Source organism: Pteropus medius, unplaced genomic scaffold (assembly GCF_902729225.1).
Source record: "Pteropus medius unplaced genomic scaffold, Ma_sr-lr_union100, whole genome shotgun sequence".
Taxonomy (NCBI): domain Eukaryota; kingdom Metazoa; phylum Chordata; class Mammalia; order Chiroptera; family Pteropodidae; genus Pteropus; species Pteropus medius.
The window spans coordinates 3,497,092-3,523,856 of NW_024354503.1; the positions used below are offsets into that span (position 1 = coordinate 3,497,092).

The following is a 26,765-nucleotide window of genomic DNA, read 5'->3' on the forward strand; positions in this document are numbered from 1 at the left end:
ACCCCCACTGCCTACCTAGCCACTGTCTCCAGGTCAAACAGTGTGGGGTGTGCAGGGATTTGCAACTGTTGTCTGGAAACTGTGGCGACTTTTCTGTGTTGCTTTGGGGTAAACAGGGCCTTGGGCATCCCAGCTGTGTGATAAATAGGCCCCTGGGATACTGCCCTGCTTGTCCCCATCAGGGGGCTTAGCAGATTGAGACACAAATGCATCAGATAACAGTGATGGCTGGTAGCGATTTGGAAGGCTTGAGGCACAGCAATGGCCAGTTCTGCTTTGGGAGCTGGCACCCATGGGCTCTGTTAGCTAGAGGTCAGGGGAAGCCCCTCTGTATGTGCCACCTTGTCCCTGTCCCAGGCCCTGAGATGGGAAGGAGGCACAGATCATACTCTGGTCTCCAGTTTCTGGCTCCTTCACTTGCTTCCTGGTCTGTGAACCCTTCTGAGCCTCAGTTTCTCCAACTGTCAAATGAAACAAGGCCAGCTGCCCTGTCTGCCTACGGTGCTATTTCTGCCTTGGAGCGATGTGCACTGGAGAGCATGATACAAATAGGGACGATTCAGTGACTTATCTGAGAGGCCAAAGAGCAGTGTTTAGAAGCCCGGGTTCAAGAGCCAGACAAAGCTAAGCCCCACTCCTTGCTCTGCCTTTTATTAGCTGTGTGACCCTGGGTAAGTGACCAAACTTCTCTGAGCTTTATTTTCCTTATGTGTAAGCTGAATATTCATAGCATCGTTTGTGAGGATTAGCTAGAGGCTTGCCTTATTGTACTGTTCTTAACGGTGGTAGAACTACCATTTGCTCAGTATTAGTAGTTCAATGTTAGTTCAATAGTTCGGTATTAGTGGTACCACCATTTTTACTACTGCTATTACTACTACTATTACTGCTATTACTATCACTACTACTAAGCCACCATCCCAATGAAAAGTATAATCTCCACCCCAAAACGAGGAAGGCCCCGGCCTCGTTGGCAAAATTAAAGATTCCGTCTGGGATTTGGGAAATCTGATTTCTAGGCTGGGCCTCAGTTTCCCCACCTATAACCCAGGCACCATAACCAGTTTCCTCCCTGGATTAAAGCATAGTCCTTGGGGAGAGTATGCAAATCCCTGCCAAGAATGGGGCCCAGCTCCGATCTGCCTCCTCCCAGCAGTGTCCCCAGAGCCCTTCCCTCCTGACTCTCCCGATCTCCTGTGGTTTCAGCTGACTGCAAAGAGAACTTCAATACTGTGCAACACATTGAGGAGGTGGCCTATAATGCACTGTCCTTCATGTGGAATGTCAACGAGGAGGCCAAGGTCAGTGCTGGGGCCACAGCCATCCTGGGGCAAGGGCTGGCCTGCACCTAGGATCCTGTCGGCTACTCCAATGAAGGCACCAGTGGGGGAGGCATAACAGAGAGTGGTGGTGGGGGGGCGGGCAGCACAGGCTCTGAAGCCTGAAAGGCTGGGCCCACATCCCAGCTCTGTGACTTTGGACCAGTGCCTTGGCTGTATAGCTGGGGTGTAATCATAGCACCAACTGTTAGGATGAAGTGAAGATCAGGTGGGATAAGTGAAAAGGTAGCACACAGCCTGGCACGAAAGTGGTGGCTGTTGTTATTAATCCAATCCACCCACTTACCAGATAGAAAAACTGAGCCTTGTGCACGGTCACACAGCAAACCGCTGATGACGCCAGGTTTCCTGGCTTGCAGGCCTGAGCCAAGTGTTGCTGGAGAAATGCTTTGGAATCTGGTAGATGAGGGCTGAAATCCCAGTTACTTTGCTTTTGGAGCCCTTAGGAAGGGAACAGTAATCTGTCCCCGAGGGTTGTGGTGAAGATCCCACGAGATCATGCATGCCTGAGGCTGGCACAGTGCCAGACCCATCCGGGAGGCCTGATAAATGGAGCCTCTAATTTTTTTTCACACAGGCAATTAAGCCATTTAGTGCTCAAGACCAACTTCGAACTTGCCGTGTGCTTCTGTGTCTCTCCGTGGCTTGGTTTTCTGCTTGGAGAGCTGGCATCGTGGAAAGGGCACTAGTCTGAGAGCTGGGGGCTGGGTGACCTTGGGCCTGTCTCTTCCTCTCCCTGGGCCAGGCTCACCCTGTCAGACAGTGTTGGGTCCCACTCAAGTCTGGCGGGACAGGCTGGGGAGCTAATCCCTGTCTCGGGGCCTGCCTCATGGGGCCCGTCCAGGGGGACTAGAGAAAATGGAGGTGAGGGGCTCTGAAAACACAAAGGGAGGGATTATTATTATTCAAACAGATGCCAGGGGCTAGAGGAGGAGCTGGGGCCTCCGGTGCAGGAAGGTGGGGAAAGAGTTTCGTGGGAAGGGAGAGGTGGGTTTCGGTTGGGATTTTCTCACAGCCTCTTAAGCCCCCAGGCTTGGGTCTTTCTCAGGTATGAGCTGGGTGGGGGCTGCATTAGGGCTGAGCTGGCTGAGGGGGAGGTATGTCTGGCACGAGAAGGGGAGGAAGGGGGTCTGCTCAGGCACCACAACCCACTCCCACTGTTCAGGTCAGGGTCATTTCCAAGGGAAATGTCCCAAAGAACAGGGGCCAGCCTGGAGTGGGGACTGGCCCTGGCACTCCACAGAGGAGTCAGCAAGTAGACAATCACCAGGTGGGCTTGCCAGGGAATGCCCAGCTGGGACGGGCCCCGGGCTGCCCTCAGTCAGGCACAGGCTTTGGGTTGAGATTCCAGCTGTTCTACTTAAAATAGTTACAACGTATCCAGTAGTCACTACATGCCAAGCCCACTAGGGGTCCATGTGCTTTTACAGCCACACGAGATAGGTTTAGCTGTCCTCATTTTACAGATAAGGAAACTGAGGCCTCTGTGAGGTTAAAGCACTTGTCCAAAGCCAGATGCTCTGCCTGACTCCCCGTGGAAACGCCAGCAAGCCACGTCCCCACCCAGAGCCTTCATTTCCTTGGCTGTAAAATGGGAATGATGGGTCCAGCGATGGCTGGGGCTGGTGGTTGCGGTGCAGAGGGCAATGTCTCACTGTCTGTGGCCCAAGCCCCATGGGAAAATGGGCTTCTGAAGCTTCTGGGGAAAACAGGTTGCCTTTCTCCACCTTCTCGCGCTGAGTTGCAGAAAAATGAGGCTCTGGATTTTAAGCCCCTTAAGGGACCTTTACTCTCCCTCCCAGGACCTTGACTCTTCAGGCCCCCTTTGGCAACCTAGTGGGAGCTGCATCGTCCACTGGTGGAGACCTGGGCACAAACCCTGGCTCCCCCACGCATTCCCTGTGTCTCTTTGGGACAGTTGTGCCACCTCTTTGAGCATCAGTTTCCCTTTCTGTAAAAGAGAGGTGATGCTTGCCTTCTGGGGTGATGTGAAGACTAAGGGGTGCTTGCCAGGAACACAGTAGGCTCCATGAACAGGGTCATCATGGGACAGCAAGGCTGGAGACCCCGGCAGGCAGTTTAATCAGCTCCCCCATCTGTCCCTAGGTGTTCATCGGTGTCAACTGCCTCAGCACAGACTTCTCCTCACAGAAGGGGGTGAAGGGTGTCCCCCTGAACCTGCAGATTGACACCTATGACTGTGGCTCAGGCACTGAGCACCTGGTGCACCGCGCCGTCTGCCAGATCAAGATATTCTGTGATAAGGTGACTAGGGCAGTCAGACCCTCTGCTGGTCCTGGGGACTGAGATGCTCCGGCCCCTGCCCTGCATCCTGACCAGCCACTCTGGGAGTGTCTGTCTCTCTCTGTACTTGCTCTCTGGTCTCTGGAAGCCTCTCTCTGTCTCTTTGTGCTTGTTATCTGTCTGTCTTGGTCTCTCTATGTATATCTTTCTGTTTCTCTGCATCCCTATCTCGTCTTTCTCCTGAATATCACTTTCTAGATCTCTATAAATATCTCTTCATCTCTCTTTTTCACGTTTCTCTTTCTTCTCCTCATCTCCCTCTGACTGCATGTCTTCTGTCTGTCTGTCTGTCTGTCTGTCTTTAGTGACCTCAGGCTGGGCTGGGCTGGCTGGTACCTTGCCATTTTCCTGGTCTCACTCTGGGAAGAAAGCAGCACAAGAAGCCTGGCCCATATTTAAGAGGCAAAGCAGCCAGCTCCTCCCAAGACTCCGGTGACCCCTTCCCTTTCCCCCTCACAGGGAGCCGAGAGGAAGATGCGGGATGATGAGCGGAAGCAGTTCCGGAGGAAAGTCAAGTGCCCCGACTCCAGCAACAATGGTCAGTGGGCATGGGTCAGGGACCAGACCGGGCTGAGTTGGAGTGAAGGGGGAAAGAGGACCAGAGGGGAGAGGTTGGGGGCATGAATGGAGGGGCCTCAGGTCACAGCAACTCCCTTTTCCCATCAGGCATCAAGGGCTGCCTGCTGTCCGGCTTCAGGGGCAATGAGACCACCTACTTGCGGCCTGAGGCTGACCTGGAGACCCCGCCAGTGCTGTTCATTCCCAACGTGCACTTCTCTGGCCTGCAGCGTCCTGGAGGGGTGAGGGCCTTGGACCAAGCGGGGCTTGCCTTAACACAGACGAGCCGGGAACAACTTGCCACTCGGCCAATCTAGTCCCATTTACATGCTTATAGGTCTTAAATTTTTTTACATCAAAATGAAAATACCTTTATTCAATTTCAGGGAACTTAGAAAAAAAATATATATATATATACATATATATATATAAGTCATATAACTTCAGTGACCTTTTCTACTCAGTAATGTTAATGAGGAAATAGACTTCATAGCCATTGAAATGTTCAAGCTTGGCGCATACACAGAGGAAGTTTCTAGCATCTGAGCCCCAGGTTCGATTGTGGCCTCCTCAAAGCTATGCGGATGACAATTGTCAAAAGACACTGAGCACTCGCTGTGCACCAGGCTCTGGTCCCAGTGCTTTCTACTCATCATCTCCTCTGACCCTTAACATATGAACTTGATAATCTTATTCTCGCTGGATTTGTGGGGTGGAGACTGAGGCACAGAGACCTTCCAAAACTACACAGGAAGTGGCATAGCCAGACCCAGGCAACCTGCCTTCAGTGACGGTGCCCTTTGCCACGAGCTACACGCCCTCTCAAGCTAAGAGCCATTTACTGAGCACCTTGGACGTGCCAGGAGCATCGGCCGAGCTCTTTGCCGCCCTGTCTCATTTCCCTTCACAGCCATCCTCAGAGGCAGAGACTTGTTATCCGTGTTTTCCAGACAAGGTCACACAACAAGTCAGTGGCAGAATCAAGATCCCAGAGCCTGTCTACTAGTTTGCTTCCAATTGTCAAATTAAACAATTTGACGATTTCCTTCCATTGAGGTCACAGCACAGCTCTGTTCGGTGGGACTGTTAGCAGAAACAGTCTTTGGTGTACGAGATAGATTATGGAGCTTAAAGAGCAGCCAATACTGATGTCACCCTCGGCACACATTTAAAACCCTTTCTCTGTCAGCCGTCTTCCCTTCACTGCCCCAGAAGCAGTGCTGTGGCCTCTGTAGCACAGGCAGTTGCATTAATCCACTCTTTTTCCCCAACCAGAGGACCCAAGTTGGGAGATGACCACTCAGGATTAAGGCCCTTGTGGCCAGGTTGACAGCTAATCGGTGTGGGGAAGAGGGAGGGACCAGTCTCTGCACATGTAAGCCTGAGGGCGGTGGGGACACCCCAGGAAGCGGAAAGAGCAGAGAACCCGAGTCTGGAGTTCGAATCCTGACTGCCTCCTGCTGGGTGTGTTACCCCAGGGACTCTCTGCCCTCTCTGGACCTCAGTGTCTTGCCTCATGGGACTAGTGATGACAGGACCAGATAGCACAGGGCCAGGCAAACAGGCGGGTCAAAAACAGTGCCTCTTCCCCTCAGCTCTGACACCTAGTCACCAGCAGCAAGACAGTCTGCTGCGTTAGCCCTGCTGGGCACGCTGGCGCTCAGGGACTCACCGATCCCTGGCACCTAATGCGTAACTTTGAATCCCTGGCTCATCCGGCTTGGGTGGAATGCTTCCTTTCAACTCAAGACCTCAGCTCACATTAAGGATTCTTATCTGAGCAGAATAGGCTAAAAGGCATTAAAACTGCATCTACTCCTCCCACCAAAGGTCGTCCCTCCCAGAAAGCCTCTTGCAGCTGACGGCTCCTCTCATCTTCCTGAATGTGATGGAAAATGTCTTTTCTCTTTGTTGCAGGCAGTGCCCTCGGCAGGACACGGCAGCTCCAACAGGTACAGAGAGAAGCAGCCCAGAGCCTCACCTCCCTACCTTTCCCACTTCACTACCTGCCCTTTCCTCTGCTGCCCCCCAAGCTGAGGACTAGGCCCAGAGGAAGCAGCCAAGGGCCTCTGCTTCCAACCCCCAAGCTGAATTCATGCTCCTTTCTCACTGAAACTGCCTGGGTTTTTATGGGTTTGTTTTATGTGAAAAGTTGGCGAATCTCTGGCGAGACACCTGCTTGTTAAAAGGGAAAGAAGCAGCCTTGGAGATGGTGGTGCAGATTTGGAGAACGAGGAGGGGAAGCTGTGCTGGAGGACTTAGGGGGATCAGAGCTCCCCTACCCCTCCCCTCAACAGACACCCACCAGATGCCAAGAGGCAAGGGAGGGACCAGCTCCCTTTGGCCACTCAGTCTAGGAAGGACCTACACGTTCCTCTGCTTATCAGCCACAGACTCTTTACCTCCCTCAGCATCAGCCTAGAAATCCATCAAATGAGGAAAATGGCCATGTGGGGATGAGACAGCTAGGAGAGGGTGGAAATCTTTGTAAATGGGAAAGCTCTTTATGAAGATGATTTGTTGTCGATCTCAGTTTCTGCCCAATAAACAAGAGGTACTTTTCATAAGATGCTTTCACAACAAATTATGTCATTTATCCCCTCACAACCAGTTAGGCAAACAGGGGTTATTGCTCTACTCATGGCTGAGGAAATTGAGGCTCAGAGAAGTGAAGTGACTTGCCCAAGGTCACACAGCTGTTAAGTAACAGTGGCAGGCTGGAGGCTTACTCCAAATCCCACAACTATCCCTCCTAGCCACTGACTCACATCCAACCTGATTCTTTCAAAGAATAATGTTGATGATAAAACAATAGTCCACATTTATTGCGGCCCTACTGTGTGTCATGCACTGTTCTAAAAGCAGTATGTGTTACCTCCTTCAGCCTCACAACTTTATGAAGTATTGTTATTGTTACTTTATTGTCACCCCATTTTACAGATGGGGACCCTGAGAGGCTAAGAGACTCACCCCAAATCACCTAGCTAGTGAGTGGTGGGGCTGGGGTTTGAACCTAGGCAGTCCAGTGCCAGAACATGCTACTCTTAACTGCTTTCCCACTGCTTTGTGCCTTTTTTCATGGGGTCTTCTTCACCCCTGGGGCCCCTGGAAGACTCTGGGATTCCTCTGGGTTCCTGACGAGCCCCTCTCTGTTGTCCCCATAGGCTGCCTCTGAAGCGCACCTGCTTGCCCTTCGCTGAGGAGTTTGAGCCTTTGCCCTCCAAACAGGCCAAGGAAGACGATCTGCAGAGAGGTAGCCTCACTGCCCCACCCCCTGCTTGTCGTCTGAGCCCACCCCCACCCTCAGCTCCCCATTAGGCCTTCTCCAATGCTTCAAACACTGGTCCTGGCCCAGGCAGCCAGGATCGCCCCCAGTGCAGCAGAAAGGGTGTGAGGGGTCGCTTTAAGCATCAGAGCTGGTGCTGTGCCAAGACTTAAGGGTGGGATTAGGGTAAAGAGGGCACCCAGGGTACTTGGAGAGTCATGGAGCTGGAGGGCTTCTGCCTCCCTTGACTTTGTTGGACTTGGGTGTCCTGGGGCAGCTGGTCGAGGCAATAGTCTGCTTACATTGGGCAAGTCCTCCCTCTGCCCGCCACTGCCTCTATGGGGATAGGAGCAGGGCGGAGTTCCAATAGTTGGCTTTCTGGCTTGGATACTCTAAATCTGTGACTTCCTTGGGGAGAAGAACATGCCCAAACTTTTGGGGGATGTAGCTGACCATCAGGAAGACCCCAACCAGCAGCTAAGATACAAAGCTTTCAGCAACCTTGAATTAAGCCTTGCATCCCATGTGATGTTTCTAAATGTCTTATCCTTAATTCCCACAACTCTGCAAAGTAAGGGGTGAGGCCACCTCTGTTTTCCATTTGGGTAAAATGAGGCTCAGTGATGTTAAAACAAGTTCAAGGTCCCATAGCCAGCAGGTGAGAGAGCTTGCATTCACACCGCCAAGATCAGCGCAGTCTGAGCAAGTGCATGGGACCCGCAGAGCCTCAGAGTGTTTTCCAGCTGGGTACAGTTCCTCCGCCACGATTTGCCCTTTTTGCAGAAAATCTATCTTACGTTAAAAATAGTAGTTTTTAAGATCCCCCCATCCCCTGAGGTATCTCCAGGCTCGCTAAAAGCCACCTCTTTGCTTCTCAGTTCTGCTGTACGTGCGGAGGGAGACGGAAGAGGTGTTTGACGCCCTCATGTTGAAGACCCCAGACCTGAAGGGACTGAGGAACGCGGTAAGAGGCCCTGCGCACCCCGCCTTGCTCCGGCTGGCTCCCGGGCTTGTGCTCCTGTGCACACTGTAGTTCACTCCTTACCGTATCAGTTCTGATTTCCCACAGGAAGGCTCTGGGAAGGAATATACTGGAACCCATGTGGGGGGCCTGCCGGGCTGGCTGGTGGGGGTGTGCCTCTGTGATGTTATCTCCGGGCCAGAACCCCGGCTCCACCTTGGGAGTCGCGCAGACCATAAATCCTCCTTAATCTGATGGCTGCTGTCTGACAGGCCAGAGCGTTTTGTTGGCTTTGCAAACCTGTTTCTGTTTTAATGGGAATGAAACTCAAAAAGGCCAGGCCCCAGAGATACTCTTTTTTCCTTTCCCAGGGGGCGTCATTCTTATAGCTTAGAGTTGGCTGGGTGGGAGGGGAGGGGGGAGGTGCCGGCCAGGAGAGGCCGAAGGTGGTGTTCGTGCAAGGAGACTTCCCCCAAACCCCTAAACCACCAGACAGTGGGTGAAACGGCCCCAAACAAAATCCCAGCAGCTCTGTGGCTCAGCTGAAAACTGCGCAAGCGCAGTCCCCCAGGGCCGGCTGCGCTCGAAGGCCGAACCGCTCAGGAGTCCGGGTGGTTCCAAGACCTCGGTCTGGGAAAGGGACAAACGAATCAAATCATAACATCGTCGACCTTTCGAAGACCCACCATGTGCCAGGCATTTTGTCAGGCATGCTGCATTTGCCTGCTCACCATATTCTCTTAATAACCCTGAAAAGCGGTCACTATTATTATCTCATTTCCCATGAGGCAATAGGCTCCCTGAGGTCAGGTAACTAAGGTTACTTGCCAAGGTTACTAAGAGTGACAGCTGGGATTCCAGCCCAAGCTCTCCCCACTCTGCTGTGCTCTCCTGTTCTCTACATACCATCAACCCTGTTTGGCACCAGCCCCAGGAAGTTGGGTTCACAAAAGGACATTAATGTCATTTGAATATAGACTCGAAATCTTGGATTGGACAGTAGCTTCAAGGGTCAGCTCCCCATCTGGTGCTTGAGCTCTCTTCCCAGCGGGTGCCCACCCTCGACTTGTATACTTCCAGGGATGGAAAGCTCATTACTTAACGGGGCAGCCGTCATTGTACAGCTTATGGTTAGAAAGTGCCTAAGGTCTCGGTTAAATTGACTTGAGATCTTCCTTGTAGCTTCCAGTCACATCACCATTAAGATAAATAATCTAAGAAGTTTTCTTGCCTGGGGGAATCTCTGTCAAAGCAGAGAATAACAGAGGAGCTGAACTTGATCCTTGCCCTAAAAGGCCCAGTGAAGACAACCTCAACCTGAAGCCCTTGACCTAAAGTTTGCTGCTGCTTCGAGGCAGTCGATGATATACGAAACCGCAAAGTGTGGCTGAGCCCTCACCAGGGGACAGGCGCTGGGCTGGGCCCTTTATATAATCATCTCAATTCGTGTGCAGAACCACCTGTGTGTCCATCCCATTATTTTGCCCATTTTGCAGACAAAGAGACTAAGGCTCAGCTAAGTAAGGTGACTTGTTCAGAGTTCTACAGCCGCTGGTGGTGGAGCTATGACCAAACTAGTTCTGTCTGCCCCAAAGGAAACTTCAGGAGTTCTGGGGAGAAATGGCTGACTCTGGGTGTGTGAGTGCAGACACATGGCTCGCAGGCCTCTGAGCTGCAGTTTCCTCATCTGGAGAACAGACTCCAGCATTCTGGGATATAATGGGGGCAGGAAACCTGAGTTCTAGGCTAGGCTTTGGGCATGTGCCTTATGTTCTTCAAGAGCAGCATCCACACCCATCAAAAGAGGTTAATAATTCCTGCTAGATGGGGGCTATGTTTAGGTTACCACCCCACTCACAACAGGGCAATAGCGTCCCTATTTGCTCTGCTTCTAAAATAATAGCAATGGCCATTAATTGAGTTTGGACCATTTATTTAGTACATACCAGTCCTAAGTGTTTTATGTGGAGCGGTTCATTTAACTGTCCCAGTAACTCTCTGAGCTAGACGCTGTTACCGCCTCCATGGGTGGTTTGCACACAGTCAGCCAGCTGGTGAGAGGGAGCCCTCAGCACCGGAACAACCCAAATGTCTGACAAGAGGCGGGGATGGAGGCTTGAACTGGCGATGCCCTTTGGGATATTTTACAGCCACTAAACATGCTGTTTGTCAAGAGTTTGATGTGAGGCTTATAATATATGCTGGTAGGTAAAACTACGTGGAACGTAAAAATATCTATATATCTATCAAATGATGAGAAAAAATGTATATACCCAGATGTTAATGTTGTTTATCCCTGGGAAACAGGATATGGATGATTGTCATTTTCTTCTATGTAACTTTCCACAATATAGATATATATTATTTTTATAGTCAGGAAATTAAAATTCATGGAATGAAATAGGGCTACAAACTCAGCTTGAGCAGCAGACAGTCAACCCCCTACCATTCTATTCCAGATCTCCGAGAAGTACGGGTTTCCTGAAGAGAACATTTACAAAGTCTACAAGAAGTGCAAGCGGGGGTAAGTGCCCAGAACAGCTGTCACCCCATTCCCCCCACTCTGCCCTTTTCCCTCTAAAACGATGGCTCAGGGAGCTCCCAGTGGGTCTTCTCCAACCGGCAGAGGCTGCTCAGTGCTGAACGGTGTTCGTGCTTTGGCTTCGTGGAGAGGATAAGGGGACATGGAGTGGGGTGGAGAGGCCCCCAGTCAGGCCAAGGCCACTGGCACAGACCAGACGTTGATCGTTATTGGGAAGGAAAGGAGTGAGAGAGAGGGAGATGTGCAGAGCGGATGTGCTGTGTCAGAAGACCCAGCTGCAAGTCCCAGGTCCACTGGAAAACCGAGTCATTTGATTATAATGATGATGACAGTGACTACCATTCACACGACCACCTACTGTGTGTCAGGGACTGTGCTAAGCATTTCTCACTTAACCCTCACAGCCACACCATGAGGTAGATTCCATTACCTACACGTCACAGATAAGGAAACTGAGGCTCAGAAGTGGCATGCGGTGTTCAGGGGCAGGAGCTGTGGAGTAAAGGGTCAGAGGCAGAAGGGCCCCCGCAGCGTCGCTGTCTGCTGAGTCAGGGGTTGGGGCGGGGCAAAGGAGTGGCCGGCCATGTCCCTGGAAAGAGGAGCTGTGATTGCTCCGCAGGCCCCCTCCACCTTCAGGTCTGCATGAGGCAAGGTGAGGAGCAAAGCTTCAGCTTCTGAGGGTTGAGGGTTGAGGGTTGAGGGTTGGGGGTTGGGCAGTGCCTGCCGCCTACCGTGGGCTCCTGGGGATTCAGACTGAGGACGGCAGCACTCTTTGCTGTCTGCCAGGGAATCCCTCGGCATGGGGGAGATGGAAGGCCACACGGTGACTGCCCTCCTTCAGCCTCCTGGTCAGAGCCAGTGAGCTGGGCCTCTGCAGCCCTTACTAACTGGGTCACTTCACCAAGCCTAGCATGGGGAGTAAGGAATTGCTACTGCCATTCTCTGCCCAGATGACCTAGGACCAGGACTCAGGGAAACAGCCAGCCGCCCTGCCCACAGCCCCCCTGCCCACAGCCCTGACCCGGACAGTCTAACTCCAGCTACACATGCTGGCTACCCCTGGGAGCTGCCCAGGCATTGCCCCCGGCTACTGTCTGTGGCCTTTTCTTTTTAGAAGACTTTGCAAAGTAAGGCAGGTTTTGGACTCAGACTGAGGCCCCATGTCGTCAGGCCCAGGGAGGCCTCCTCCTTCACAGGCTCAGCCTCACCTCCCTCCTCCTTCCCTCCCTCCCTCCCTCCTCAGGTTCCCACCCCGCCTCCCATAGAAGGGCAGGGTGGGGGAAAGGTGTGCGCCCAGCAGCCCCTGGGAAAAGATCCTTTTGGTTTTGGTTGTATGAGTGTCTAGGCTTTTTGTGTGTGTTTTTCTCTTCCAAGTTTCGGTTTCAAACTGGGGCTCATACATTCTCTGGAGCGGAATCCAGCTCACAGCAGAGGGCAGGCTCTGCTTTGCCCAGACAAGCCCAGCCCCACTTCCCCTCTGGTGCCAGTGCCCACGGCCCCTGGCTGCAGCCCCACCAGCAGCCTACCTCTCTTACAGATCCCACCACAGGCTGGGCTGAAGGGCTAGGAAATGCCCTTGTGTGCGATTTGGGATGTTGGGGGATGATGTGTGCTAGCTGAGTTTGCAAGTCCTTCTTTTAAGCCAAGCCAGCCATTTAAACCATAATTATAATAACTTCCATTTGTTAGCTCAGCTAACAAATTAGCTGGGCTAGCTAACTCCCAGGCATCGTCTCACTGACCCTTTGAGTTTGGAATGATTACCTCTGTTTCTATGGAGGAGGAAACTGAGGTTCTGAGTAGTCTCAGGATCACAGAGTTAGTGACTGGCAGGAAGAATCCTGGCCTGTCTAAAGCCTGTGCACACGCTCACCATTTTATCTTGCCTCCTGCTTGTTCCTCTAATCACTAAGCAATGTGCAAATAAAGGCTGTGGCCAGGCCAGCCCTGTAGCCCAGGGTGTCACTCAGAGGCACCCCACACCCCATACACACCCCCAACCATGGAAACCTCAGGCCTAGCATGATCTGAGAGGCCTAAATGAGAAGAGTCCTCAAAAAAACCTCTTAGGAAAAGCCAGGCTCATCGGCCACCACCTTCAGAGGAATGAGAAATCTAAGCAGTGGCCTAGTTTATTTTCATAAAACCCTCCCGAAAGTCCTCTGGACAAAGGTAGATAAAATCAGCCTTATAAGCACCACTGAATGCTTGAAAGATTAACAAATACATTGTTTTTGCTGGCAGCTGGCCAGGGGTTTCATGCGAACCAGGACAGAAGACAGCTAGAAGCTGGCAAGTGACAAGAGGCCCACATTCTGGGACAGCGGCTCTTGACGAGCCCCTGCCTCCAGGGCCCAGTTGTCACTGACCTCTGAAGGGAAGGGGTCTGTGGGCCTCTCTGGGATCTCTTGTGCACAGGCGTGCACCTGGGCCCACTGGGAGGCCCTGCCTGGGAATGAAAGGGAGGCAGTCTTCAAGTTTGTGCACGTAGGCACTTACGCAGCGCCCGGCACCTAGACGCACCCTACCACCGGATGAAACAAACAAAACCCCACCGTTTACAAAGTGCCCACCCCTCTCTGCCCCAGCCCTGGTCTCCTGTAGCCCCCAAACAAAGATCTCTCTGTGAAATGAAGGAACTGCAAACAGGACCTGAGGAAGCAGGAACCTGTAATTAAATTCTGGCAGTCAGCAGCACCCAGGCCTCAGAACCGGAGCCCAGACCACTTTCCAGAAAGCAGCAGCTGCCTGGTGCTGCTGCAGAGACAACCGAACGTAGGCAGTAGGCTGTCTGCATCGCCCTTCCCAGCATAGGCATTGGGGCGGGGGAGTAACACAAGCAAAGCAGATGGCTACTCGCCAGGAACTGTGGTCTAAGAGTCTCACCCCCAACACACACTCCTTCCTGCCCCACTTAAAGTAATCTGGCCCTCGTCCGAACTCTCCCTCAGCCCTGAATTTTGCCTTTGTTATATATGCCACTTCCTAATTTGTATTTTATAGGGTTTTTTTTTCTTTCTAAAAAAAATGACATAGTAGAAAGACAAAAGTTTGGATTCGAACCCCAGCTTGGCCATCTGTTACCTGCGTGACCCTAGGCAAATGACTTTACTTCTTTGAGACCCTGCTTCCCCATCTGTGAACTAGAGTAATGGAGTTATAAGGATTTGTTCTCCCAGACCCTCCTGGATTGGACACTCTTGGAGGACAGGATGTAGGATCTCCATGTGGCCCTTGCTTTTGTTTGGAGCAAGGCCCTGTGTGTGGAAAGGTCTCAGCAAATGCTGGTGGGGCGGATGGATGAATGGATGGATGAAAATACTCAATCCCATAACAATGGGACAACTGATAGGATCGGGTTGAGTCATGTCTTCGTGAGTCTTCACTGGGGAAGCAGCTCCCAGCGGGGTGCCCTTTGGCATACACTCTGTCTTTGACCCCCCCTGCAGAGGGCTTGCAGGTAGTCTTGGAGGCTTCGTCTTCCTCAGGTTGGCCCAGGTCCTTGCCTAAAGAGCGTGGGGGGAGAGGGCCATGCTCCTCAAGTCTATTGTACCAAGCCTGAGATTTCAGCTTCGTGGGGACGGAACTTCAAGTGGGCTTGTGTGGCACCTACCTCTGGCTCAGTCAGGCACACCTGAGTGACACATCATAGTCTCCCGTTGAACCCAAACCACACCGGTCCACCCACCACACCTCCTGCACTTGAACTCACACACCGTGTCCGAGTCCTCAGTCTGGCCTGGTGACTAAGGAACACTGCCTCTTCCCCAAATTTACATGATAGTTGCTCAAAAGTGTCCACACACACGTATGCTAGCAGAGGCAACCTAGGTAGGTGAGCATGGTACCTGGCCAGCCTAGGCTCGAGTTGTGGCTTGGCCACTTGGGCATCATGCCCTCCCCTATTAGCGGGACAGTGAACACCCACTTTGTGGGTTATTATGAGGGTCAGAGAGAAAGTCCGTGAGGTACTCGATAGGTAATAGGCATTAGTATCGTCCTTGCCACTCAGAGGCCCTGGAAACAAGGGGCCTCCCACAGTCCGGTCACATCTCCTCTTTTCTTCTAGAATCTTGGTCAACATGGACAACAACATCATTCAGCATTACAGCAACCATGTCGCCTTCCTGCTGGACATGGGGGAGCTGGATGGCAAGATTCAGATCATCCTGAAGGAACTGTAAGGACCTCTCGGGAAGCTCCAGGCAAGGAGCCAGCTGCGAAGTGGCCCCACACCGCACACAACCTCTCTTCATGCCTCAGTGCTGTTACTTGAATGCCTTCCTTGAGGGAGGAGGCCCTCGAGTCACAAACCCACAGACGTCAGGGCCAAGAAGGGACCTGGGAGGTGTCCTGAACTGAACCCCAACTTCATGCTTGAATCTACTCTCTGAACTCCTGCCGGTGCCTGCCCAGCCAGGGACAGCGTCATCTTGGTTCATGCACTTAACAGACTGTGTCCCCTTCGAAAGACCCCTTCCTGTGGTCGAGCTGCAGGCCGCCTGTCGAGACGGTGGAGGTGGACCTGCTGCTCTCCCAAAGCTGACTTGACCACTGTCCAGCTCCCATTCCTCGTTATTCCATCGACTTCAGGCCGAGGATTGCTCGCATTTTTGCCGGTTAACTTGAACACCTTTGATTTTCAGTGCAAATGACTTTTGCAAGACACTGGTGGACACACTCTCTCCTTCACAGACTTCCTCCAGACCAGATGTAAATAATGGAGCTGATGGACCAGAACACAGTGGATGCTGTATAAACAACTGCCATGCTTGCTCACTGTTGTACACATTTCTTATTTACAATTTTCACTTACTTTATATATATATGTAAGTATATATTGTACATACATGCAACATTTTATATTTTTCATGGATACATTTTTATCATTTCAAAAAATGTGTATTTCACATTTCTTGGACTATTTTTTTAGCTGTTCAGTTATGCATTTTGTATACTCATATAGTATTTAGTAATAAAATTCTGCCTATGTATTACTTCAAAATGCCACACTTGTTCCTTTTGTGAAAGTCTTCCAGGAAGAGAGGGTGGCAATAAACAAGGCCCACCTTCTTCTCTCCCCTGTGAGTGGTTTGCCCTGGACTTGAAGGATGGTAGTAGGTGCTGGGCACTGGCGAAGCAGAGGTGCCCACCTGGAGGGCAGCAGAATCCTGATGCCCAGATCTCTGTCCTGCACGGTCCCACAGGTGGAATCTTATGACCTTAGAATCATTAACTGGACATGAAGAAGTCCTGGGAAGGGTCCAGGATGACCTTGCTGAGGACGTCATAGCTGGGGCCAGTGGGCAGTGCCCAGGGCTGGGAGCCACGTGACCTGACTTCTCGTGCTGACTCTGCCCCCATGTTCTTGGCTAAGTCATTTTCCCTGGAGCCTGCTCCTACTGGCTCACCGAAGCGACTGTGCCCAACTCTTCTCAATTCAGTGGTCAGTGTGACATATTGGTGGGAGTATTTACACCACAGGAACTGACGAACACTACAAATCAAGGCCTTTTCCCCTCTAGAGAACAAATCACAAATCAAGCCTTCCTTCTTCGCTCCCTCCCTCCCTCTCCCCCACACTCCCTGCCATTTTATTTTTAAAAACTGCATTGAACTCTGATTTACCTTGATGACTGAATTCTTTGGCTTCTCTTAATTTTCCCGCTTGAGGCCAGCACCTCGCTTGCCCGGCCCTAGTCCCGGCCCGGACTCCAGGCAGGGCCTTGGGAATTTGGAGCATAGACTCTGACTGCCAGGGCTGGGAAGACCTTAGAGACGTCCATGATTTTCAAACTTATTGTTTTTTAAGTTTTGTTCAGACTAAAGTTTATAAGAAACCCCAATCTGTAAACGAAAAAAAAAAAGAAAAGCAGGACTTCTATGATTGAAGTCTGGAAAGATACTCGAGGGCTACCTGCTGCTACCTCACCCACATCATGGTGGCCTTTGAGACCCACCAATCAACCCCGGGGCTTTAAAGATGATAGTTACAAATGACCCAGGTAGACCATGCCCCTCATTTTAAATCCAATGTGCTGGTGAGCCAGGGAAAGAAGGGAGGGAAGGAGAGAGGAAGGGAGAGAGGGAGGGAAACAAATGGAAGGCCAGATAAATAGTTGTACGATGAAGTATATCTTTTAGACCCTTGCTGCTCTAAGTGAGGTCCGTGGACCAGCAGCATGGCACCACCTGGGAGCATTTGAGAAATGCTTACACCTAAAAGTAATGCAATGTTCTGTTTCAATTACATCTCGACTAAAAAGAAAGAAAGAAAAAGAAATGCAGACTCTCAGGCCCCACCCCAGACCTACAGAATTTGCCTTTTAATGAGCTCTCCAAGTGATCCGTGTATACATTAACATTTGGAAAACACTTTATTTAGCTATCAGTGTATCCTAACCCTAACTAAACACATTATCATCACATTGAGAACTTGACTGAAGATACCAAAGCCCAGACCCTACACAAATCAGAACTCAGAAGGTTGGAGCCTGGGCCTGTAACAGGTCCCAAGGTGACCCTAATGTCCAATAACTGGGGCTTGAGAAGGACTGGGCTGGACGGAGCTGGGACGGAGCTGGACGGAGCTGCGACGGAGCTGGACGGAGCAGTCTGTCACATCCTAATAAAGGCTGGATACAATCAAGACCCTCTGAGCTCAGGGCTTCAGCTCCAGCCACGTCTTCTGTAGAACGTGGATTCTGAATGGCCAAGAGCAGCCTTGCTGTTCGCTCCCCAGACTTCCCTCTTTCCTGACCCCACTTGGAGGGTGCTCCTTCTGGAGAGACCGTCTTCACCTGCCAGGGCTCCACCCAACTGCTCGGGAGGCCTATTTTGTCTTCCAGTGCGTTAGCCCCGCCTCTGCCCGCAATGTTCTCAGGGCCAGTTGCTTCCAGCCCAGTGGCCTGCTAAGGTCCCCCAGAATCAGAGAGACCTAAAAACCAAAGCCTTGGAGTCTGGCCCCATTGTCAAGAGTCTGGGGGTCAAAGAAAGATACAGCTCCAAGTGTCAGCTTTGAAAGAGTCTTCCAGAATGTACAGCACCCAAGCGGACAACTGATGGCCCGCAGAAGAGTTTCCTTTAGCCCAAACCAAAAAAAAAAAAAAAAAAATTAAGTTGAAATATGGTTGTAAACATCTCCGATCGAGGGATTACACATTTTAAAGATTTCCCAGATTCTGTTGGGAAATCTGCTGATCTGGCAACGGCTAGCGGGAGCCCTGTTGGATGCTCCTTTAGTTGAGCAGCAGCCTCGGCTTCCAAGTGCCCACCCATCCCTGCCTGTTTTGCTCTGGGCATTGCCAGCCCCTGGAAGTGCTTGACTTTGAGTCCTCAGGTTCTAATCCAACTCTTCACTTCAGGAGAATATAAGGACCTGAGAGGACGAAGCACGAGGTGTCCTGCCTTTGGATCCAGACCTCCGCTGCTCTTCCCACAGTGCTCCAGCCACCTTCCATCCATCCCCAAGCAATGGCGCATTTGCGGGAATCCGAGGGTCACAAAAAAGGCCAGCTTTTGTGAGAAGCAAGAATTCAGTTTAATTAGATAAGTTATTCTGTCCTTCTGCCTCCCCTGCTTCATCCGCCTCTCCCGAAATGGAGAGCCAATCAGTGGCCGGTTCTGACATGAAGGCCCAGGATGTGACATTCTCAGAGAAAAGTCAAAGGAGGAAGCAGAGGGGAAGTAAGAGGCCTCGGGGATGCAAGGAGCAGAGGAGAGAGGGGATGAGAGAGTTCTACTTACAAAAGTGAGAGACATCATCGATATTTGGGGGAAGGACGTGATGTGTGGCTACTTCTATGTCCTCGTGGTTCTTTGAGAATCATTTCCTCTTGTCAAGGGGAAACGATGCGGCAGGCCAGAAAATATCCATAAGAGATTGTGTCAAACTTGAGAAGGAGGACGGGGAGGGGACGGAGACCAGCCCGGGGAAGGGGGGAGGTGGGGTGAGAGTAAGAACGTGCAGGCTCGAGGTGTCATGTGGCTTCCGTGACCCCAGAACCTCTGTTTCTAGGGCTCTGGCTGCAACAGGATCCTGCCCACATCTGCTGTTGAAAACAGAGCCAATAAATGCACGTGTCAGCCTCTGCCGAAGGTGGGTGCTGAGCACAAGTGACCCTGGGGACTGGCTGCCGTGCTCTTCCTGAAGGTGAGATGCAAAGGCTTAGCTGGGGGCAAGGGGCCCAGGCAACCCCTTTGTGTGTCTGTCACAGCGTGTCTGGGCCTTCCTGCTCTCCGGCAACTCCAGGAGGAGCCTGGAAGCCCAGGCCAGGACTGAGTGTGCCTGGGCCACTGTGCTGTGCCGCCCACCCTGCAGGCGCTCTCTGGGCCCCTGAGCCCTTGCTCAGCATCAGGCTTCCAGGCAGGGCATCCACCCTGGAGTCCGAACTTCAGGAGCCCCGTGCATCTCATGAGGGGAGATTTCAGCCAGCCTGGACAGGTGCATGGCGAAGTGACTGAGGGAGGCTCTGTCCTCTCCTCATCTCTGTTCAGGAAACTATTAAAGTCAGTGGGGGTGGGGGTCCAATCGCCAGGAGGCAGCTCAAGACCAGGACAAATGCAGCAGCCCAGCCGTCACACCAGACCAGCGGCGTGGCAGAGCTGTCACACATAAAGTACGTGTTCTCTCAATGAACATCTTGGGAAACCTGGGTGGGGCAGCTGGTGGCCAGGGCTCTCCCCACACCTCGGTGAGGTCACAACACCGGGATCCACTTCTTGTCCTCGTTGTAGAGAAAGGACTGCTTTCCGGGGAATTCCGGCTTGTACGTGGCTGTGAGGAGAGAGAGCAGCAGCATTAAGATCTTGAGAACAGGATCTTAATGCCTTTCATTCTATGTCATAGCTGGCGAGGTCAGTGGGACCCCTGTCCCAGCCCCTGCGTCTTACACGTGGGGAGACAGAGAGAGCAACGGGCTGGCCCAAGGTCATCCGTCTCTTAACTGGCCCAGGCAGCTCTCAGACTCCAGCTTCCCACCTTCTTTAACTCTTTTTAATTTCTTTAACATTTCCAAGAAGAAAATTTACAAAAGCGTTTCTATGAAATTTGAAAAAAAAAAAAATTATCGAGTAAAGCAACGCTATCAAAGCAGTAAGGTGTCAGGTTGGTGGGGTTTTGTTTTGATTTAGTTCAGAAATTTCCAGAAAAGTGAAAACCATGACACTGCAGGATCTCTAGGAAACCAGCAGCCAAGACCACACAGGGCTTGGGGACCACAACTTGGGGTGACTGGAAATTCTCATATTGACATTGGTTTGGTTAATGAGGGGCCATGTAGGGCCTCTGCTGGTTACCTGGGAAGCGCTGAGGGGAGCACATGGTAGTCCAGAGAGATCCGCACCCACTAGAAGCCGAGAAGGTGGGTGTTCACATGTGCTCACGCCCAGGAGGCCCCTCAGGGAAGCCCACCTTGGCCTAGGTGATCGCAGAAGCAGGAACTGGCCTGCACCTGTGTGTCAGGTGCCTTGCATCATGCACAGCATGAAGATACTGAGAGAAAGCTCCTAGAGGACTGGGCCGAACAGGGTCAGACAAGGTCCCCACTGGTCCCCAGGCCTCTTGAGACCACCCAGTAGAGCTCACCACTCATATGGAGCATTAGAACATTTACTGAGCCAAAGTGAGCTCTTCCCGGACTGACCAGATGACCTTAAGATCCAACCTCTGCAGTCTTGTTGGCTTGGTTACATTTCCAAGGCCGAAGCTGTAAGAATGACTTTCTCCCTGTCCTGACAACCTTACATTCTACTGACCTGTGTGTTTGGAGGAGGAGGTGTCTCCCCTACCGTGCTAACACCCCTGGGGGAAACCACCAGGCCTGAGGCATCTTTGCCTCCGCAGAATGTGAGCATCATCCATGCTCATCGAAAGACTGAATTTAACAGACCTTGCAGCCACTGCAGCTCCGCCTTCCTCCTCTCATGCCCCCCGCCCCACCAGCGCTTCTGTCAGTCCCCAGTGCCACCAGCTCCGGTGTCATGGAGTGGTAAATAGCTAAGGGGCTCTAGAGAGCTATAAATAGGTCTGGGGGTATGAAGACCATCCACCAGAGTGAGTCCCTCATGCTAGTAGCTCTCAGGGAGATCCCAGAGGTAACAGGGTACCACTGCTTAAGCTCATCTGTGAAAAGGGAGTGGAACTAGGTGGCTTAAAAGAGCAGCTCCAGTGACTAGTCCCTGGTTTATTTCAAGACAAACCAGGCAAAAGGGGAGCTAGCCTGGTGCCCTGCCCCACCCCTAGCTCACTGAGGATGTGCGGACAACTTCCTCTCCAGGCCGTCCCCGATCTGTGAAGTGACTCGGCCAGACCAGCCCAGTGATTTAAACATTCTGAAGAACGTGAACTTTTTCAACAACCTGACAAAAGCTCCTTCCCCCAGAAAAATAATGTCTGCACGCTCTAAATCTGCAGACCATGTCGGGGTCACAGACCCCTTGGAGCCCATCTCTAAGCCTCTTGGATTTTTGAACCCCTGGCCTGGATCATCTCTAAGAGCCCTTTCACCTCAAAAAACAAACAAGCAAACAAACAAAACAAAACCCAAAAAAACTTTATACTCTGAAAACATAAAGCTGAAAAGTCTTCTAAATCTACTCTAACCCCTGTAACCTGTTTGGCAAAGAGCCTATAAATCAGTGGCATTTGGTGGCCCAGGAATGACAGACAATTCCAGATTTGGTTTTCACAATGGTCTGGTGTTTTTAGAATCCTCTGACCTGGGCCAGGCAGGCCGGGCTGGGACGGTGCCATTGTCCAGCGGCTGGTGTTGGACACGAAGGAAGCGCTGGAGATGAAATGCTTGGGGGGCCCCGCGTAGTCCACGATCTCATACTGACCAGGGCCTGGGAGAGACGGCTTCGCGGGCAGAGGCAGGGGGTTGGCGGAGAAGTTCAGGATGGGATTTTTCCTTCAGGAAAAGACAAAATGTGAGGACGTCACTAAGGCACTCTTTTGGGAAAATGGTAGTTTTTAGACTTAGCAGAGGCTGGCCCAGCACCGAGTCGTCTGCAGGAGGACTGGACATGGCATTGACACCTGTTTCTTCACTGGCTCCACTGCTAGTGAGCGGGGGCCTTGTGTCTTAGTTTCCTCTTCTGCATAATCGGCATCATAATAGTACCTACCTTGTAGGCTTGTTGTTAGTTTAAATGAGTTGATACATACCTAAAACACCGTACTTAAGACAGAGCCCAGCACCAAGTGGGAGCTTGGTACACGTCGCTGCTGTCATGTGATTGAACTAATCAGGAATGGCAGCGTTTGCCTCATCGCCAACTCTGCTCGACTGTTAGTACCTGGCTAGAGATTTGTACAAAGAACTGAGGCATCTCATGAGCCCTGTGGGAGGAGCATGGGTGATCCACTTGTGATGTCTGCTATGGCCCAGGAAAGGAAAAGAGCATCACACATTCCAGGGATTTGCTGTCCCAACACTAGTAGATCTCTACAACATTCCATTGTTGACATTTCAGAATCCTACCAAACGTCTTCCTGGCAAAACAGGATGTGGGAGTGGAAAAATATGGGGTTGGAATTTAAAGGACTTCTATATGACACTCACCACTTACAGGGTAATTTGTTTTCGGGTCTTTCTCCCCCCTCCTTCAGGAAAGGGGGTCTTTCATGTCTGGTATTAAGAGAATAAATGAAAGAGAAATGGAACCTGTACTTGAGCCCTAGTTCTGTCACTAATTCACTCTGGGCCTCAGTCTCTCCATCTGTAAAATGAGGGGTGTTGGACATGACGATCTCTAAGGTCCCTTCCAGCTGGGACCTTCCATCCTTGATTCAAAGAGGTCCACTGGGTTGCCCAGGGAATGCTGGGACTTTTATGGGAGTCATGCTACTCCCTGGCCGAGCAATAGAAGGGCTGCCTACTTCTGCTCCACACCTGAAGCTTCCTCTAAGGTTTCTGCACTGGACAGCCACAGGAGACACGCCAGCTTGAAGCCAACCCGTCTGAGCAGGGGAGGAGACTGGGATTCCTGGCCATTGGACATCTGCCACCCTTTAGCCAGCACCTTCTGGAGCAGAGATGTTCTTAAACTCGGAGAGTTTGAGGGGACTTAGAGATGTTTTATCCAACTTCCTTATTTTGCTAAAGAAGTTGGTGCCAGAGAAAGCAAGTCATCCAAAGAGTAGAGCATGTTAATGAGAATGCCTGGACCAGAACTCAACTCTCAAGTGCCTAGCAATTTGGCAAAAGCATGATGGCAGAAGGGAATTTTTGAGTTTTAGAGTCACACAGACCTGAGTCTGAATTCTAGTCATGCCACTCACTGGCCGTGAGACCTCAAACAAGTTCCCTGACTTTTCTGTACCTGCAGCGAGGCGCAATAACACCCACTCTTGATAAAGGAGTGGATGGAGAAAAGGCATATAAGGCACCTAACATGTGCCAGCACATAGTAAGTGTTCAATAAAAGTAATTATTATTATGATCCCTGCAGCAACACCACTGGCTGCTTGGTCTCAGAGGAGCAGCAGAGCCTTAGGAAAGGGATTTTAGGGGACTCCCTCACACAGAGTTACCCTGAGGCAGTGACACTCCCACTGCCAGGGAGGCCTGTTGAAAGCCACCATAAATTTCCTAAGGCTCACATCTTATGACAGAGGAACAGCTGGTTTGGATGCTTATATTTAGAACAAAGGTGCCTATAGGAAAAAGAGAAAAAACATTCCTTCTTCTCCTCCAGCTGGCTTAGAACTGGTTATGATGTGGATCAACCACCTCCCCCTTATAAATAAAACCTGGCTGCTCCTTATTCTGGCTTGGGTCACTCCTTCAAAGAACCCCTGGAAATTTGATGAGTATGTGACTGGCATCATTTGATGAATATGTGACTGGACATTAGAGCCAGAATGAGCCAACTATTGTATGAGGTCACCCAATTGGTCTGGGTCACCCCCAAGCCCAATTGAGAAGACCATGAGGTGTCTTCTTTCCTACCCAGGGACAGCCAGCAGGAGGCTGGGCGGGCTGGGCCAGTGTCTCATCATGATCTTGTCGAGAATGTGTTAGAGAGGTCCCCAAGCCTCAGGGTTGTTTCAAAGAGTAACTAGTGCTTTACTCGTATTATTATTTAACAAACATGAAATGTTAGAATAGAGATAGAAACTGCATTGAAAGTAGAGAGAGATGGGGGAGTGGAGGGGGGAGAGAGAGAAAGAGAGACAGACAGACAGACAGACAGACAGACACTAATTCCAAATGAGAGAATCCAGAAATTACCCTAAGAGAGACAGCATTTGCCCTGAAACGTGCTTAAGCAAGAATTCTTCAGGTAGAAAGGTGGGGAAGGGAGCATTTCTGGCAGCGGAAACAGCAGGAGGAAAGCCGTAGTAGCCCCGTGTGACAGGAACTGGAACACAAGGAGACAAAGAGTAGGCCACCTAGACTGCCTTCAACCCGCAGTCCACCCATGATTTCTGGGTTGTTCCCTTGTTTCTGACCATCTGCTCACGCAGACCTTCGTGAGAAGCTAAAGGAAAATCTCCTATTTACAACCTCTCAATCCATCCTAATCTCCTCTGCCCCTGCTCCCTTGTCACCTTCCAGAAACACCTGACACAGCACTGTTCAGCGACTCCATGCCTTCGCCCATGTTGCTCCTTCTGCCAAGAGCATCGACTTGCCCTGCAAACTCTGATTCATTCTTCACTCCTCTCCTGCAGGGAAGCGTCTCTGGTCGAGGCCCTCTCTCCTCCCTGGCCCCCCACCTCCCTATCTGGGGAAGCATGAGTTTTCCAGTCAGATGGACCTGGATTCCACTCTCTGGTCCACCACCTTGGTGAGTCTGCACTTGTCTGTGAACTCTACATACAGTATGGACCTGTAGGAGACTTGGAAGCCTGACACGAGATGCATCCATGAAAGCTCTTAGCTCAGTGTCACTGGCCTCTTCACACATCTTAGCTATTCTCTGCATAGAACATGCTAGATTTCCTCTTTAAGAGAAGGGGACAGGTCTGACTCATCTTCGAGGCCCCGTTCTATTCCCAAGACATTGGCTGAACTTCAAGGAAGCAAGTGGGGGAACCTAGAAGCCTGAACTCCCCTGACAGTTCTATCATTGTCCGGGGCCGCTCCCCATGCGTCACGGCGCAAATCGCAAAGGTCAGGCCAGATCAAACCCAGGGCTGCCCTCAGCGCATCGCAACCAGGGCTTTTATGAGCCTCATCGCTCAGTTATAAAAGCCAACCTGGTCCTGCCCCATGCAAAGAAAAACATCTATCAAAAGCTCTGAGTTGGCCACAGCTGGATTAAGTGTATTTGTAGCTTCCAATGTAGCTGTTTGCAAATCACCCAGAATAATGAATGTCTCAGAGGACTCAGCAGGTCACTGGGGGAAGGCATCCAAGACCCTCGGGACACTCCCAGACACAGCTTCACTCTGCCTCCGGGATTCCCAGGGTCTGGAGGGATAAAGGGGCAATTTTTTTCTCATCATTAAAGGGCAGCCGATGCCTCTGGGGTGGAATGCAGTATCTGTTTAACAGGGTAGTGGGTGACAGATTACAGCGCTTGGGAAGAAGCGCCCCATATCTAATTGAAAATCCCAGGGGAACTTTAGGTGGGTCCAGCGTAATTACCCAAATTGGAGCAGAGCCAACATTGCTTGATTCTTAGGCTCTGGCTGTGACAGAACAGCGTGTCCGTGCAAAACCAGTGGCTTAAAACTGCAGGAAGTAGATCAAGGGTTAGAAAGATGTCAGTGGGTGTTTCTCCTTGCTGGTGAGTGTGAGTTGGAAGGCAGCATCTAGGAGGAACTGTTTTGATCTCCAAAAGCCCTTATTTCTGACTCACCCCAACTGATTGAGTCATCACGGGGATGGATAATCAAGACCTGCAGAAGTGAAAGCTTGGCTGACACTTCTCTTCTAAAGACCCCTGGAAGCCGATAAATCCTCTTAGCTTTTGAGTCGGCAAGGTGGCCGTAAAAAAGTGACACCCCATGAGGTGTTCGTCTGCTAAGGAGCCCAGAAATGGCCGCAGTAACACCCCACCGACCCCTAGCACAGCATCTGCCCTACAGGGCCCACTGGGGAAACATCAGGCGAGTGCACCCGCTTGAATAAAAACACAAGTTACATGCATCGGGAGCATCCCCACCACGTGCCGGCCCCGGCGAGCTGTGTGGGTTATGTTATTTTATCCTCGCAAGCACCTTGTGAAGTGTTCTTGTTCCAATTTGCAGAGGATGAATTTGAATTTCTGGGGAGTTAAGTGATCCCTACCCCCAGGTTTTCAGGGCTGGTGAGTAGGGAAGGTGGGAGAATTGGGGGCCCGGCTTCCGGCCTGTGCTTATACCCGCTTGGTCACATCACCTCCCCAGGAGACATGACAAGCCTAGGTCCCTCGCCTGCCTCCTGAGCACTCCCATCACATCACCCAACCTCTCACCTCTCTGGGCTTCACTTCTGTTGGTTGGTGACAGGGGACTAACAACTCCAGGGAGAAGAAACATCTCCTTGGTTCTTCCTGCATCCCGAAGAAAGCAGAGCCAAAATATCATCTTTGCAAGCTGGAACCCTACCAAAGAATGGGGAGCCCATCGCTTCCAACAAACAGGGGCAGACCTCACATCCGGTCACACGTGGCGAAACCTGAGCTGCACGTGCTTCCGAAAAAGAAGCTCTGGTGACAGTTCTCAGGTTTTCCATCACTGCCTTACGCAGCCCTGGAGATCTAAATATGATTAGTCTTAACGTGGACAAAGTCCCACGGGAAGTTACATACAGATGGAAAGGAAAGAATGCAGACCTTCTTAGGGACCTAATGATTTTGGTA

The 26,765-nt window shown here is 51.3% G+C and overlaps 2 protein-coding genes across 2 annotated transcripts in view; one reads left to right on the forward strand and one right to left on the reverse strand.

Annotated features, from left to right (window-relative positions):
- The window catches only part of GRHL3 (grainyhead like transcription factor 3), a 33,324-nt gene extending 17,526 nt beyond the window's left edge, over window positions 1-15,798 (forward strand). Inside the window, exons 7-15 of the mRNA XM_039854824.1 lie at window positions 1,207-1,301; window positions 3,447-3,605; window positions 4,104-4,182; window positions 4,311-4,444; window positions 6,120-6,154; window positions 7,367-7,455; window positions 8,346-8,431; window positions 10,888-10,952; window positions 15,040-15,798. Coding sequence (XP_039710758.1) covers window positions 1,207-1,301; window positions 3,447-3,605; window positions 4,104-4,182; window positions 4,311-4,444; window positions 6,120-6,154; window positions 7,367-7,455; window positions 8,346-8,431; window positions 10,888-10,952; window positions 15,040-15,154 — 857 coding nt within the window. The 3' untranslated portion in view covers window positions 15,155-15,798. The remainder of the gene's footprint in view (window positions 1-1,206; window positions 1,302-3,446; window positions 3,606-4,103; window positions 4,183-4,310; window positions 4,445-6,119; window positions 6,155-7,366; window positions 7,456-8,345; window positions 8,432-10,887; window positions 10,953-15,039) is intronic.
- A 2,740-nt stretch (window positions 15,799-18,538) lies between these two features.
- The window catches only part of STPG1 (sperm tail PG-rich repeat containing 1), a 39,389-nt gene continuing 31,162 nt past the window's right edge, over window positions 18,539-26,765 (reverse strand). Inside the window, exons 8-9 of the mRNA XM_039854687.1 lie at window positions 21,690-21,880; window positions 18,539-19,746 (exon numbers count right to left, since the gene is read on the reverse strand). Of these exons, the coding sequence (XP_039710621.1) occupies window positions 19,670-19,746; window positions 21,690-21,880 (268 nt within the window). The 3' untranslated portion in view covers window positions 18,539-19,669. The remainder of the gene's footprint in view (window positions 19,747-21,689; window positions 21,881-26,765) is intronic.